This window comes from Ixodes scapularis, unplaced genomic scaffold (assembly GCF_016920785.2).
Source record: "Ixodes scapularis isolate PalLabHiFi unplaced genomic scaffold, ASM1692078v2 PGA_scaffold12__126_contigs__length_90152505, whole genome shotgun sequence".
Taxonomy (NCBI): domain Eukaryota; kingdom Metazoa; phylum Arthropoda; class Arachnida; order Ixodida; family Ixodidae; genus Ixodes; species Ixodes scapularis.
In genome coordinates, this window is record NW_024609838.1 from 344,013 (window position 1) to 359,348 (window position 15,336).

General features: G+C 51.3%; 2 protein-coding genes and 1 long non-coding RNA gene across 4 annotated transcripts; 2 read left to right on the plus strand and 1 right to left on the minus strand.

The window, feature by feature from the left end:
• Positions 1-204: 204 nt before the first annotated feature.
• Positions 205-8,291, plus strand: LOC120846345 (transcription factor TFIIIB component B'' homolog). The gene is made up of 6 exons (XM_040218080.3): positions 205-1,140; positions 1,751-1,931; positions 2,499-2,602; positions 3,509-3,887; positions 6,155-6,209; positions 7,332-8,291. The coding sequence occupies exons 1-6, from the start codon at positions 680-682 to the stop codon at positions 7,766-7,768; spliced, it is 1,617 nt and encodes a 538-aa protein (XP_040074014.2). The 5' UTR covers positions 205-679; the 3' UTR covers positions 7,769-8,291.
• A 119-nt stretch (positions 8,292-8,410) lies between these two features.
• On the plus strand, positions 8,411-12,357 carry LOC120846346 (forkhead box protein N4). 2 transcript variants are annotated; one of them, XM_042289362.1, is made up of 3 exons: positions 8,411-8,829; positions 9,283-9,761; positions 11,414-12,357. In XM_042289362.1, exons 2-3 carry the CDS (start codon positions 9,289-9,291, stop codon positions 11,751-11,753), a joined length of 813 nt encoding a protein of 270 aa, XP_042145296.1. In that variant the 5' UTR covers positions 8,411-8,829; positions 9,283-9,288; the 3' UTR covers positions 11,754-12,357. The 2 variants fall into 2 exon arrangements, with proteins under 2 accessions (XP_042145296.1, XP_042145295.1); XM_042289361.1 differs by having other exon boundaries at positions 8,411-8,736.
• Positions 12,334-13,708, minus strand: LOC120846347. Its single transcript, XR_006077538.1, has 3 exons — positions 13,515-13,708; positions 12,576-12,639; positions 12,334-12,410 (listed from the first exon to the last, which is right to left on the minus strand). It is a non-coding gene; the product is annotated as an uncharacterized LOC120846347 (long non-coding RNA).
• Positions 13,709-15,336: the final 1,628 nt, after the last annotated feature.

Here is a 15,336-nt window from a genome sequence, read left to right on the forward strand (position 1 = left end):
CGAGCAACCAACCCAACAGCACCTCGCACTTGCTGCTTTTGAAATAAACTTTGTTCAACCAACTAACCTCTTAACTAATAAAATAAACATAAAACTGCTTTTAAGATCATTGAGATTTTTATGAGCAATTATTTTTGTTTAAAACACTAAAAATAAACAAACTTGACGTTTAATAATTATCGCGTGCGCTTTGATCGCCCAGTTATCTGAAGCGGCGTCCATGCTTACTTTTACTTCGACTCAGTATTTTCGACCCAAGCAAAGCTCACTGCAAATCCACTGCAAATTATGGCACCGTTGGCGTCGTCGGTGTCGTCGCGGTGTGCAGTCACCGAGGAGTTTGCGGCGTGCCTTGGGGTTTCATTCTCGGCACGAACAAGACGTGTCCGCTTATCCTGAAGCGCGATGCGCCGGCACGCCGACACCGCAGCGTCCGTTCGTGTCTTGGACACACCGACAGCAGCAGTGACGAACTGAAAACGGTAACATTCTGAAAAAAGGAAAAAAAAAAAAAGAAAAAAGAAAGCGCCGACCGTCACTGATAGGACCTCTCGACCCATCTGAACTTCCGTACAGCGGGGGCAACATGCCGCTACTGAACCAGTGAGCCGTGAAACGGGGTGGTCCGTCCACCGAGTCCGACTCCGTTGCCGTCGTTGTAGGAAGACACGACTCCGTTATGTCGACGAGACGCTCGAGAATCCAAATTAAGCCCAACACCGGGCGAAAGGGTGATAACGCCGCCGCCAAGCCAGCGGCACCGCTCAAACCCCAAGGAGTCCGGAAGTCGAGTGGGATCTCCGTTCCCGCCCCAGCTCTACCGGTCGAAGAACCCGCCCCAAATCCCGCGGAAGAGACGCCTTGTTGCGTCGGTGCCGACAACGAAACTCCCCATGTCGAAGCAGCGGTCGCCGAGGTTGGGGTGCCCAGTCAACCGGAGTCGACAATCGAAAAACCGCCGCCGTCCCCGCCACCGCCAGCGGCTCAACCGGCCGAACCCGCCTCGCTTCCTCCTGTGGAAGAAATCGGACCACCGGAGCCGGCTGCCCAAGTCGTCCAGCCGCCGGCACCACCGCCGTTACCCCTTCAACGAACTCGAGCATCCAAGCGACCGGCTGAAAATGAGCCTAAAAACGCCAGGTACCGTACGTTTTCTTGCTTCCGTATTGTCGACGGTGTCCTCGAATTGACCCGTGCGTCTGGCTCGTTTTATTGTGTGTCTGGGCCACGCGACTCCTTTAGAATTCGCAGCCCATTCAGACAAAGTGCTGTCGTGTCCCTGACAGTGCCACCGAGCGCGTCTGGTACGACATGTGCACTAGATCACGTTCTACACGATCGATGTTCACGCAAGAGTGACTGACCCGTATGGCCCGAGGAGAGTGAACTTGACCTTGGGGCCGGTGACGGGCCACCTGACCGGAACCTGGCTCGTTTCCTGTGGTGTTCCTTTTAGTGGAAAAAGAAAGTTTTAAACGTTTTAAAGAATGAATCGCACTTCTGTTTTTATCGAAGTGGTAGCACCTGTCTCCAGCTTCGAAGGCAATCGTTGCACGGGAAATTAAAGTGGAGAGCTTTTAGCGACTGGATCATTATTCGTGTTATTTTTTTTCTTCCCAAGATGAGCCGCCTGAACACAACCGAGCCAATTGCCGGCACAACTTATTTGTGGTTATTCCCGAATGCCAAGCGAGAACATGCTATGCGTTGAGCTGCTAATGGCCGACTAAGGATGTCGTCGTGTTTGCAGGCCTGCCAAGGCTTCAAATGGAACGGCTGATGCGCCGGCACCCAAGCATGTCCACAGCCAACCCACGGACGCCGCTGGAGAGAATTCCTCCGAGCCTTCCACGGAGCCTCCTTCAGAGTCACACACCGACAAAAAATCGGAAGCACGCTCTGAACCAAAGTCTCGCAAAGCAAACAAAAAGGTCAGCTTAGAGTCTTAATTTGTGTGGGTCATTTTGCTTACAAAGGAGTTGGAGAGACAAAGCAGTGATTGGGAAGTAATCCTCAAAGAAAGAGGATCAGTAAACCCTCGGTGCAATAGCCAACATTTTTTGACAAACTTTACCGGAGCTTTTTCAGGTTTCTTTATACACACATAAGATGATGAAATGTCCATGGTCGTTGCATCACTTGAGTGCAAAGCACATGGATGTGATGGGCTCATTTTAGAGCCACTCAGTTTCCTTCACAGGTTGCCACTAAAGCTAATGGCAAACCTGCTGAAAAAAACAACAAAAAAACAATATGTGCGTGTTTAATCCAATCGTAAGACATTTTCTAATATAATGGATGCATTTTGTGTAGCTGAGGATACTGTTATGCTTCCATCCTGAATTCCATTTAAACTATTTTTCAAACATTCAGTGACATTGTTTTAGCTCCGGATCTAACCACGTCTGCTGACGGTGCTTGTAGTGGCTGTTCACAAACGTTGTGTTGTGATGACCGATTCCTCCATCGTAACACTTGTTATGCTCGTCTGCTTTTAGCCACGGCGGACGACGCGAACCGCCAGCCGAAAGCCTCCTGCAGATCGCAGTGCCATGACCATGATGGACCTCATCTACTACAACCCACCCGGAAACCCCATGCCGTAAGTGACTCACTTGACAGCAGGCTCTTCATTGCCACCAAGCTCCAACGATGAAGCAAAATGTAAAAATGAAGTGCTTTCTCAAATCTGTCTGGGCCCTGCACAACTTTCAACATACAATCCCTAGTGCATTGGTCGTCAGTGTGGATTGACTACACGGAATCCGTAACGAGCTAATGGCAGTTGCCGTTCTGGAGTAATGGTAAATAGCAGTCCTCAATACTGAACTAATTTCTGTCTGTTCTGCATATTTGCGACCTTAATCTAGTGCAAGATTGCTTTTACTTCTCTCTTTCTCCATCTGTACAGCCTTGAAACCTTTATATTGGTGCATTTTGATATGGGCAAGACTATATTCTAAAGACAACAATGACGTTTTTGAACACACAGCCTGCATTGGCATCACATCCCAGATTTCTGCGAATTGGCTTAGAAGGTCAAGGGGATGAATCATACTTTTGGTTTTTAGTCTTGGTGGCACTTGCTGCCACCCGTTATAGATAGTGCAGCCATTAGCATCCCTCCGTCCATCCTTCTTGTGGGCACCGACATTTTGGTGCCTAGCGCCGAGCAGGCACAATCGACGATCGGTACAGTGAGAAAATGCGACTGCAGATATGATGTCAAGAGGCTTGGGCGATAATGTTTTGCTTTGTAGCGGTCAGTTCGAATATTTCTGGGGGGTGGAAAAGCTTTTCCCGCAATTTCAGATAAGCTTTGTGCAACTGACAACAATGCTTGACAGTACCAATGTGTCCGAAGTGTCATCACTCTCAAGCGTAGCCTATTTAAGTGCTCCCATACAATCTACCGAACAAACGTCAGAATTATTGCGTCATTTGTTTTTAATGGTTTTCGTAACGACTTGCTTACTCGGTCTTTCGTATCCTCTTCGGCGAACAACAGGGAGAAAACCTCCAAGGTCCGCATCCTGGAAGACAGCGCCGAAACCGTGGACGACCCGGCGGAGCCAGAGGCCGCTTCGGACGAGGACGGATCTGAGGCGTCGGCGGGTCCGCGTGTCCGCGTCGGACCCAACGGGGAAATCACCCTGGACGAAGAGAGTCTCGTGGTCCGACGCCAGGCACCCCGCTCCGAGCCGCGGCCGGTCGTGTACGAGACGGGCCACGAAACAAACTACACGTCGTTTCGGCGGCAGCCGCACGGCCGGCGGACTTGGACGGAGAAGCAGACGGCCCGCTTCTACCGGGCCCTGAGCGTCTGTGGCACCGACTTCACGCTCATGGCCACCTTCTTTCCCGAGCGCACGCGGCAGGACCTCAAGGTTTGTCACGGTCGATCGAAGCTGGCGTGCACTCGCAGAGAGTAAAACGAGAGTTGTATTTTGTGCGCCAAATCGAAGGGTCGTCCTAGCTAAACACAAAGAATGTTTTCCGTGTAGAATCTAAAAATTCAGAGAGCCAGTTGAAATGTTTCCTCGAAATTGGAGCTCAGTATCGTAAGACGTTCTGATACAAATAGACCTTTCAAAAACTCCATCGAGGAATATTGGCGGCAGCCACGTTTCAGTTATAGCTTTGTGTATAGCCTAGGATTGCACCCAAAGCTGAACGCCGACGTAGCTCCTGCGTCTAATGCCACACACTATACCCGGCATTAACTTTTTTACAGCAATAGCCGTTGTGGTCTCTTCCCGCTTCTGGAAATGATGTCCGTCGTCGACGTTGCCAAATCCTCGAAAAATTATCTCCCGCCGCTCGCAGAAATCAGACTCGTGTCTGCCGCGTGCAAAGCGAAGGCGTCATCACAGAGCTACGCCGCAGCGTTAACAACCCGCCCTATACTCTGGAATTTCGTAGTACCCGACGCCCACTGCATGCGCCCCCTGGAAAAATATGAAAACTGTCGATAACAAAACGTTGTCGTAGCACCGTCAATGCCAAGAGCTCGTGCCAAGAGAAACAAAAACGTACGGAACAAAATAGTCGGATGTTTTTTTTCATTCCGAACGCTTTCGCCATGACTTGTCGCAGCTATCGCGGCGACTGCGCTGTGGGTTAGAGCAGGACTGCTCAGTATTGTGCTGTGCTGTCAAAGCAAGTGTAGCTTCAACAGTGACGCCGCCCAGCACTGCTACAAAAGCATGTAAATTCGTTTTCTATTTTTGTTTTATGCGGTGCAGTATTGCAGGGTGTGCCGATGGCAAAAGGTGCAAGTTCCTGACAACGCCTTAGTACCATCTCGGTTCACAGTGGGCAACAAGCAAACAAATTTGACGTAATAAAAAAAATTTATTATCATTATTAAATTCTGCACGTCATAAACAAATTCGAGTGCTAAACAAGTCCTCTTTGCGCAAAGAAGGCGCCATGAGCTTGCGCTACTAGCTTTGACAGTGTTGGGGCGCTGCGTACTCTATGCTAGCCTTGACAACGTAGCGCAAATATGTTGACACGAAGTATACGAGCGTGTGGCGGTCCGCTGGCCTGCCACACCGTCGATTAAAGACGACGACGTTGCTCGTCGATACGAGCCCAACGGCACAAGGGATTAACGAGAACTTTTTCAGTTAAGCTCGGAGTCGGTCGCGCCGCCTCTCCCGCTCTCAACGTCGACACGCTACGAATCGGTGACCCGGACGTGATACAGTCGCACAACTTATTGATGATCTGTGCTGGTCCACCGGCTTGCCGCGCCGCCAATTAAAGACGACGACGTTACTCGTCTATACGGGCCAGACGGCATGAGAGATTAATCGGTGGTGCAATTGCTGCTAGGTGGTGTACACCTTCGTAAAGGGCCTATTACATCTGAAGTCAGGAGGCGCTACGTTTTCTTAACCGGCTACTGCTCTCCTGTTAGGGACAAGAAACTACCTATGAGACTGGTTCAATTTTTCGATCGATCAAGTCTCATCCTTTATTCCATGTTACAGGCATACACGCACGTTGCAGCTGTACTTCCGGTTTGTGAGGCGCACAAAGTGTTGGGATTACTCTCTGGACGAGTGTCATACTGGCATGTGATTTCGTTACTCCTTGACGCAAGCCGAGGTGTTAGCTGTCTTGCAGCACTGGCGAAATTGCTCATACAGAGCAAAGCGACGAGTCTCCTCTTTGATGGCTTTCTAACTTCATGGTGTGTAAACATTCACACACCCCGACTTTATTTTTAAATGCCCTTGACTGTGTTTTGGTTGTGCGTATAGGCAAACGGATGAATTTTGTGCAGGGAGTCCTCTACTCACTAGTCTAGCCGTACGTCACTAATTTTCTTCATTATTACCAAGTTTTACTGCGTGCGTGCATGACCCGCTTTGCTCGGTTTTGGTCCGTACCTTGTCAAGGATCGCATGCTACGGCCCCCTCGGACCAATCAGTGTGTCGGAGCAAATCACGTGACAGCCTGCTGCAGGAGGAGTGCTCTCAGACGATACATTGTCACGTGCCCCACTCCCGCAATTTGAACGACTCGCTGGGGTCGTAGCTTTTGCTGTTTGCCAAGTTGTTATGAAAAAAAGTATCATAAATGTGGAGTGCAGCAGTGCAGTGCCAGTAACTTCTCACCCTGATTGTTTTTGTTTGTCCTTAGAACAAGTTTAAGAGAGAGGAGCGGATGCATCGGGACTTGGTGGACAAGGCAATCAGTAAGTGCACTTCCTGCGGGACATGGCGTCCAACACCCGAGGCAAGCGAAAGAGTGGGCAGTGCTGGTGTGTTGCCGAAATAATGACGAGTGCGAGAGGAGACTATAGTTGGTGGCGAGTTCAGGGGAAAGTTCTCCCACCGCCCTCCACTTTAATAGAGCGAACGCAGGAGCGGAGGTTCGCCGACTATAGAATCATTGATTTTGCTGCAAGTTCTTCATCTCTTTTATCCTTGTGGTGGTTTTGCAAATGGAATAAAGAAAAGTTGGACAGGCCGTGCATGGTCACCAGCCAGTGCTTTTCCAATAGAAGTGCGCGAACAAATACAATTTTAGACAGCAGGCTGGCAAAGTAACATTTTTTTCTTTATGCTACATTTTTTTTTTTTTTAATGAGAATGTTTTTTGACGACGCTCGTCATCTGTCACACTAATGGTGGGACAAGGCCGGTGCAAGAGTCACGAAAAACATCTTGCAACAGTCTCGTTGTCTGCTCAGCAAACACGCTCGTGTGACAGATGGGTACACAACATTTTTTACGATTTTTACCGAGGAATTGAGCCTTCTCGTTTGAAGCGCGAATCCACTCTCATATTTTTGCCTGGAAAGGGTGCTTCCTCCATGTACACCGGCGCACTAGGCAAAGCTGCAGAGCTGCTAGCCTGCATCTCACCGGCGCAGGAATTGTAACACTATGCCTTTCTCTTGGCTTTCCCAGCCTTCTACCTGCTTCGTCGTACAAATGTGCATTTCAGCATTTCTTTCCGATGCCTAGCCTCTAGCACGCGCTTGTTTTCTTCTGTCGTGAGGCGCCGAATTGTTGTTGAAAGTAGGAAGCTTTCGCCGGAAACTGGACAACCGAAAGTCCTCCCTGCCGTCCCATCCTGTCAGCTACCGTAGTGCGTAGTGTGTAGTGAAAATGCGAACAAAACAGTACTGTGTGGTCATAGCGCTACAACGGCTCTCACATTTACGATAAATTCTAGACAAAAGTGAACCGATCGCATATTTGTGCAGCCGCGTGGCTCGCAGCAACCAATCGGTTTTGTCGTGCTGTCGAGGGCCGACAAACCAAGGTTACGATATGTTCTCGCCATCAGGAAAGTCGTTGCCTTTTTGCAGACGACCCCACGCAGTTCGACCTGGTCGGGCTCGAAGAGGAAATGGAGGATCCCGACGACCCTGAACCCACTCCGGATCGCCAAACCAAGCGCCGCGGCCGGAAACGGAAGGCCGTGGCAGAAGAGCAGGTCGAAGAAGAAGTCGTCCACGAAGAAATCATCATCGAAGACGCCACGGCGGAAAACACGACCGCAGAAAAAACCGGCATTGCGACGCCGTCGTCGTCTGGCACTCCGGGTGCACAGGCACCCTTAGAACTCCAGTCTGGGCAGCTGGTGTTTTACGCCAGTCGTGCTCAGGAGCAAGTGGTGCACGTGTTTGTGGTGTCACCCCAGGGAGAGAACGGCAGCGAAAGCTCGTCTGAACTGGTCAACAGACTTAGTTCGCCGCCCCTCCGCAGTCCTCCGCCGGCGACGGCCGAGGTTTCGTCTTCTTAGTGAGATTTCTGCCACCGCTGAGTATCTTTCGTCGTGGCACACTTGTTGAGGCTTGGAATAGCTGCGTGTGGTAACAACAATGCAAGTTTTTTTGTTTTTTTGTCTGTGTGTTTTGAAATTGGGCATTTTTTTGTACCCTGAAACAAACTCCTGGTGTAAGTGTTTGTGCATGTGCATCGGGCGTAGCCCGATGCACGTGCACAATCCAGCTGATCTTATAATATACACATGCACCCCAAGTCATAGACATCCCAGCCACCTCAGTTCCCCCCCTCCTCCCCGAATTTTGACAAATTCCCGGCTATGCCACTAATGCGTGTGTGTGGTATGGGAGGATGGTTCTTGTAAAGAGACACTCTCCACGCGTAGTCGTATCTTGGATGCCCAAAAATGTAATGCACTGTTCGTTTCTTTTTTTTTTTTTTTGTATGTATGTTTAAATTTTGAGGGTCTTGGCGCGGTTTGCGGGGAAGAAAAAAAAAATATATCTGAGCGTAAAACGTGAGTAAAAATTGATTTTTCACGAAGCCCTCCCGGTCACCTCGTCCTTTTGAACTCTGTACGATTTCACATCGGCGCGCGAACCTCGCCAAAACTAGAGCCCCTCGACAAAACGCGCTTCGCGATCTTTTCTTCCATCACAAGGGTAGGCCTACCCTCTCCCCCCCACCGACACAGCCCCATGTGCTTTTTTCGCCCCACCTTCCGCTCTGCTGACTCCCCGGTCCAATGGGAGGGCCCGCTGGGACCCCACGTGACGCCCCTTCACCAATGGCGCAGCGCCGTTTTCAAATTCGGTTCCCCTTTGTCCTGGGCCCGTTCAACGGATTTTCCCGTGCCGTCCGTGAACGCTAGTCCCACGTTACCCACGTTTGTTAATGAACTAGCCTATATCGAGCGTCGCTACAAATGCTATCGGCGACTGATTATTCCAACCGGCGGTGAGCGACAAAGCGGCGACGTTGCAAGTAAGTGGCGCGCGCGGCATCGCCGAATCCGCCCAGACACCCCCCCTTCCTCTGCCGTCGAAGAGCGAAGAACAAAGCCCGTTCTGGCTGCTGGTAACGTTGCTCCAACTTGCACGAACACCACTTGCTCGCGTTCGAGTCTCGTGTCATAATCGCCGTCAGGTCTCTCGCTCGAACTTTTTTCGCTTCGTTTGCCGCCGAGATAGCGACGTGCGCGTGGAAAATACGATTCGTGTTGGCGCTTTTGGAGCCTTCAAGCGCGCCCGCCACCGCCGCCGCCGCGCGCGCTTGCGATGGAGGGCGAGTTCGCGCGGTCTCTTTTGAGTTCGCTGCATTTCGCCTGTTCCACGATTCCTGGCCGCGCAGTGTTTGCGTTTCGGCCGCAAAGTTTCACAAAGTCTGTTCCGCTGTCGGTTGTGTTTCGCGCACTTGGAAGCGCAGCGACGCTGCGGCGCTGGCGCTCGAACTGCCCGTTTCCCGCCCCATTTTGAACCGCCCGCAACCGGCCTGCGCTACGTTTCGATCTAATTTCGTCCCAACTCGCAGATCACCATGGAGCTTTACGAAGACGCCTTCAGGCTGCAAGAGATGATCGAGTCCGACATGCGTGCCGAGGTCGAGCAGCTTCTCGCCCCGGGCAGCGGCGGGGAGCTCCGCTGCGCCGCCGACGCGGGCGAAAGTCTGGACGCCTTCGACTCGCCTCTCGGCCCTTCGGTGTGGCTCGGTTCGCACGGCATCTCGCTCATCTCGGACTTGGACGGACTCGAGGGCTTGTTGGTGGACCCGCAGACCGGGCTGCCCAGTCACAGGTCGAGCATGCCCCAGACGACGCTCGTGAACGTGACGCTGGCGGCTGCCGTCACCGAGCCCGAGCCGGCACCCCTGCCGCAGCGTGCCGCGTCGAGGACCAGCCAGGACCGCAGCTACCCGAAGCCCGCCTACTCCTATTCCTGCCTGATTGCCATGGCGCTCCGCAATAGCCGCACGGGCAGCTTGCCCGTCAACGAGATCTACAGCTTCATGACGTGAGTCCAGCAGCTGTTTTGGTTTGTGAGGGCTCGCGCGGCTGGGAGACGCGACAAACAAACACACTACTTGGTTTCCGTGATTCACCGGAAAAGATAACAGTGCTACGAGTATGAACGATAGACACCTTGAAAGAACAAACGGACGGAGCTCTGTTCTTGTCTACTATAATCAATGGCGGAATGAGAACTGTGGGGAGGACTTTCAGTCGTCCCACTTCAGGAGAGATTTTTTTTCCTATGCTGAAGCATCTCACGAGCTTCCAAAGCGCAGTCGAAAGCGAGGGAAGTTTTCCTGAATCATTACACCTAGTGCGAGCATCGTTCAGTGTACTATGGACGTGAGGATGAACACTGCTCATCTCTTTTCTGTTGATGTGTCACACGCTACGTGCATTAGTAACGTTGTGCAGCTCTCATTCTTGCCTCCCTTGCATCACCAGTTTACTTGACAGCTGGGTTGGCAAGTAACCTTGACTCACCCACCTGTCAAAGTCACAAATCGCTGTGGCGACGTGGTAGGCCTCGGATATCCCCCGACGATTCACATAAACAATGCGAGGCACATCACCGCTTCATGCGGGCAGGCGCTCGATTTTATTTATTTTCGTGCGATGCAGGCTTGCAGGTGGTATGCAACGATGACAAACTGGGAGGTGGTAATTCTTTGCTTCTCCCTTCTAGTTTGTCAAGTTGTACAACCTACATGTGCAAAGCGGAGATAATGCCGGAAGCTTAGAAGAAGGAAGACTAGGAATGGACTTGACAGACGAGACATTGCATTACTTCCTGGCATGGTTTGCGGATATTGGATCCGTCGTGAACGCCGTTCTTCGCTTGGTGGTTTGCCCAAGCTGCTAGGCAAAGCCGCGACCACATTGTGGTGCTTTCAACACGTAGCCTCGCTCTACACCAAGAGCTGCATACCGATCCCTTGAAGGAGTTCCACTGCCTACTTGAAATCGGTAGTACAAGGAGCGACGACTCAGGTTCCCGTTTAAACCGACCTCAAATTGCAAAGGCATACCGTGTTGGCCTTCGGTGTTGTGCAAGTTTGTACGAGACAGCACTCTGTCATTTTTCCATGTTACACAAGTCGAAGACCAGGAACAGGTCTTTGACTTGCGCATTTATTGCATCGAACTGCCCACGCCTCGAAAGCGGTCCCAAAGTGGCAACCAAACGACACCGCAGCAGCCGGCGTGTCCTGCTTTCTCATGCCACAATCCCAACAGTTGGTCGTAGAAGTTCTGGCGAAAGAAAAGGAGCAAACGCAAGGGTCGGTGGCGTTGCCAAAGGTGCTTCCGCGGACTGTCATGCCGAGAGTGAGCCACGACACAATGGGCGTCTGCCGATTCGTCCACGCCGCTCTCGCCAGCTTGACGGTACACGGAAGCTTCGGCAGTCAGGAGTTGAAACTCCGCGAGGACGGCAGCACTTTTCAGAGACTTCTACGGCCAACCGTCGGGTTTGCGACGTCCGACAACGGCTCCTCGTCTCCCGCGGTATCATTTGTTGCCATTTCGAGATCGCTTCGGATGCACGGGTGGCACAGGACACTAAACACACCGGTTTGGGACGCGTTTTAGGCGCCGTACCGTACCCAAGGTTGCGGGGCCCGCGATAACCCATGCCCTCCTTCACCCCCTCAGGGAGAACTTCCCGTATTTCCGGACGGCCCCCAGCGGCTGGAAGAACTCGGTCCGGCACAACCTGTCCCTGAACAAGTGCTTCGAGAAGATCGAGAAGCCCGGCACGGGAGCCCAGCGCAAGGGCTGCCTGTGGACGCTGAGCCCCGCGCGGGCAGGCAAGATGCACGACGAACTGCTCAAGTGGAGCAAGAAGGACCCCGCTGCCATCCGGCGCAGCATGGCCAACCCCGAGCGCCTCGAGCTGCTCGAGCGCGGACAGCTCGCGCTCGCGGCCCCCGCGCTCCCCCACCGGGCGTCCGAGGAGGACGACGAGGAAGAAGACGAGGACCCCCTGGGCTGACGACGAGCGCGACCTTGCGCCTCCTAGTCAGCGGCGGGTTGCCCCCCCGCGCGAGTCGCCGAGACAGGCCCGAGCTCTCCCTCCGCTTGGTTTCTCGGCGGCCATCCCAGTGAGAGACGCGTTGCCCCGTGGGACAAGCCGGAACTCTGTCGCACCGTTCTAAGAGATCGAGCGTGGCGGCGACGCAGCTGCAGAAGATCGTCGGCGTTCTGCATTAGGGGGCAGGTGGGAGGGCGTGCGAAGGCTTGAGCGTACGTCCGCGGGACTGTTGTCAGGGAGCGAGCGTTCTCGTCTTCCGGGGGTAGTTTTCAGGCTCTTTTTCTACCGACGAAACTGCATCTCTTTTTAAATTGTGACCGGAGAGGGTTTGGGGGTGCTTTCCGGCTGCGAAAAGGACAAAAGGACGCCGCAGGCGTGCACCCTGCGAACTGCACCGGCACTCACGGCTGCCGACCTCGACGTCTGCTCGGAGGCAGCTTTTTTTTACAGTGAATTGCTTTTTTTTTTTTTTTTTTATACAATGGACTTTGTGTCATCATGATCTCAACTGGCTGCAAAAGACTTGTTCAAAACAAGAGTTCATAAAAGACAGTATTTATTGAGATGTTTGCGTGGTCAGCGGTTTGTCCAGTCGTAGGGTGGCGGTGGCTCCGTGCCCTGGAAAAGAGAGTCGGGATGCGTTTGCACAAACTCGGTTGTGTTTGTCTCTTCACAAACTATTAGGTTGATATCTTTGCTCACTACTGTTTGTGTGAAATTGGGACGGCTTACAAGGTCAACCAACCAATGATGCATTCTCATATTGTGCAACGGTTTGCTTACGTCCAAAACGATGACCAGGTCGTCTTTAAGGCTTCTGCGGGAGTCCTTTTTGAGAACACGGCATCTGAAGCGAGACATGTGGTGCCGACATTCAGGTCGTGTTAAGGCAATCATGGCGCCATTTTTATTTTATTTTTTTGTATTCTATAAAATTAGAGAGTTTTAGTATATCATTCCAATACTTCAGATAACAATGCCTGGTGATGATCCGCATGTGTCGTAAGAACAGTGACAAAGAAGTTGGCAATATTGACTACAGATGCTCATTGTTTTCAGGTCTTGGTATACAGCGACCGAATGGTTCCAATGATATTGGCAGAGGTCAGATGCTTGTCAGTGGTCACTTCACTGCATTTCTTTTTTTCATTATTCCTTTACCAAGGTAGCTGGTGGAACCTTTGTATCCTTTCTGCTGTATCAACAATTTAAATTGCAGGGGAGTATCGACAGTGTCTGGCTGTTAACATTAAAGAAAAACGTGCCTACATTTAAAATTTCTTTGAAAAAATTAATTTTTTAAATTTTATTATACACTTTTACGCTGAATTTGATAAGCATTTTCAAAGCATTATGAAGCAGTAAGAAAGCAAAGGAGTTCAGTGTTTGAATGCATATTTTTCGGTTCCAACTTTTGCTGCAAAAAGTGGGAGATGGGGAATCGAAGGCTGGAAAGGAGGGGATACCTTCTTGTTCTGAGGCCATTGATGCCCTGTTGCATTCATATCGCATTACTCGAGTAAAAATTGAACACTATGCAGTGATTTAAAATGGTAAGAATAAGCATACCGGTGGGAGGGGGGGGGGGGGGGGGTGCCCTTCAATCTTCTCCCTCCTCTCCCCAAAGAAAGTGGATCCTATTTGGATTTTGTCGGTGCTATGATCTACAAACTTTTTTTTCCTTCTCCAACATTTTTTTTTTTTTTTTTCGTTACAACTTACATATAGCAGACGGCTCCAGCGACGCTTGCTGCGATGAATAGCGCCAGGAGGACAAGCAGGCTGAGGAACACTTTGGGGTCAATCATGACAGGGCCTCACCAGCTGACTGCCTGCCAGCGCTGCGAGACAAACAAGATACCCCTTGCCAAAGTTTGAATGGCAGCCTCCGCGGGAATGCTCGAAGCACGTTGCATCAAACAACCACACGGAAGTCTGTAATAGGCCTTTTGCTAAATTGGCTAAATTACTCGAGCATGAAAAACGGTGCCGGGAACGTGACACGCGCGTGCAAAGTGCCATTGGTTTTGCAGTTTTACTTTAGAACTAACTGCAGCAGAAGACGATACGCGCAGTGCGTGGAACTTCATTCGCGCACGCTTGGGCTTGGGTAATTTAGCAAACCGTCTATTGCTCGCTTAAAAGCATTGGGAACTTTTCGTAGACCTTACGCTAGACTCGCTTTGCTACCGGGGCGCACGATCTAATCACTCTCTGGTAATGCACGAAGAAAGTTATCAGACATGCGCAGAAAGTGTAAGAAACTGCTTGTGTGAGGCATACACAGCGACTTTTTCTTTTCTTTTGTACAACTTGTGAGATTATCTAATGACAGACCTACTGGGCTATCACCTGTCGGCAATGTCCAATGGCGTAATTAAAGCTGATTGACCCCAACTAGGAAATGTTCTCTTGCATATGAGAAATAAGAGAAATCTCCGATGAATTCGCATCTAATATTTTGCCCCGCGATAGACATATCGGAGGTACGCATGGTACTATTTTGAACGGATGAATATTAGTGGTGGTACATTCATTTCACCAACGCGCTCGTTTTCAATTATTATTCATTTGCTTCCTGTCCGTATCTAATCTACACGAGACTACAAGTCGCGTAACAGAAGGGCGGCATGCTTGGATACTCGAATTCGGTACCGTGCAAACAACGTGGTTGCTGCAACTTCTGCCACCGCGTGCTCGTGCCTGCAGCGCGCGCTCTCTTAGCTCTTCCCGCAGTAGGCGCGGTCGATGGTGATCTCCGCACGTTACGTGCTACCCGATTACGCAAACCATCGGCCCCTCGCGCACAACTTGCATGCCACGAACATCGCCCCAATGCCTCAAACAGGGAACGTTTCCGCAACGGACGAGCATCTGCCACCCGCGCACGGATCGGCCGAGCCACAGAAAGCCACAGCCGTCCCTCGGTGAGAGGGGGAATGGCCAGGTGCCCGCTGATGCGATCGGCTTTTTTATATGCGTGCGTATTTTTATTGCTGTTAATACGGGCGGCTCTTCCGTGGACCTCCCTCGTCCGTTCCCTCTCCACACGACAACACGCCGCCAGCGTCTAACCTGCGGGGCAGAGCGTTCGTGCAGTGGGCACCCGCCACTTGCCAAATCGCGCGCACATGTGTGGCGTTATCGGGGGTGCAGAAAGGGAGTTTTTATGGTCGGCCTCATTATTAGAACTAGGTGGAGGTTAGCAGTGAACGTCGAATCTCTCTTGTTTGCGCGGCTTGTGTATCGATTAACGAGGATGGGGGCAACGCTGCGCTGGCGGTCATCGTCACGAGCTACCAGCAGCGGTCGTCAAACTTTGGCGGTTGATGTCCTCCCTTTACCCGGGCTACGGGCCTCTCCGGGCAGCTCCAGCCCACCCGTCTTTTGGGCAATAATATTCAATTTGTGTTTCTAAGCGCCTAACAGTTTTTTTTTTTTTTTTTTTTTTTTAACGATTGTTAGCGTTGGAAAGGAAAAAAATAATTTGGGCAATCCTGGACTAGACGTCGTGGTTAACCGCGCCGTCTGCTTTCTCGCCTCA

Coding starts and splice junctions, on each gene's coding strand:
- LOC120846345 (XM_040218080.3), top strand. CDS start 680: ATGTCGACGAGACGCTCGAGAATCCAAATTAAGCCCAACACCGGGCGA. Junction 1,141..1,750: donor AATGAGCCTAAAAACGCCAG/GTACCGTACGTT, acceptor TCGTGTTTGCAG/GCCTGCCAAGGCTTCAAATG. Junction 6,210..7,331: donor CTTGGTGGACAAGGCAATCA/GTAAGTGCACTT, acceptor GCCTTTTTGCAG/ACGACCCCACGCAGTTCGAC.
- LOC120846346 (XM_042289362.1), top strand. CDS start 9,289: ATGGAGCTTTACGAAGACGCCTTCAGGCTGCAAGAGATGATCGAGTCC. Junction 9,762..11,413: donor GAGATCTACAGCTTCATGAC/GTGAGTCCAGCA, acceptor TCACCCCCTCAG/GGAGAACTTCCCGTATTTCC.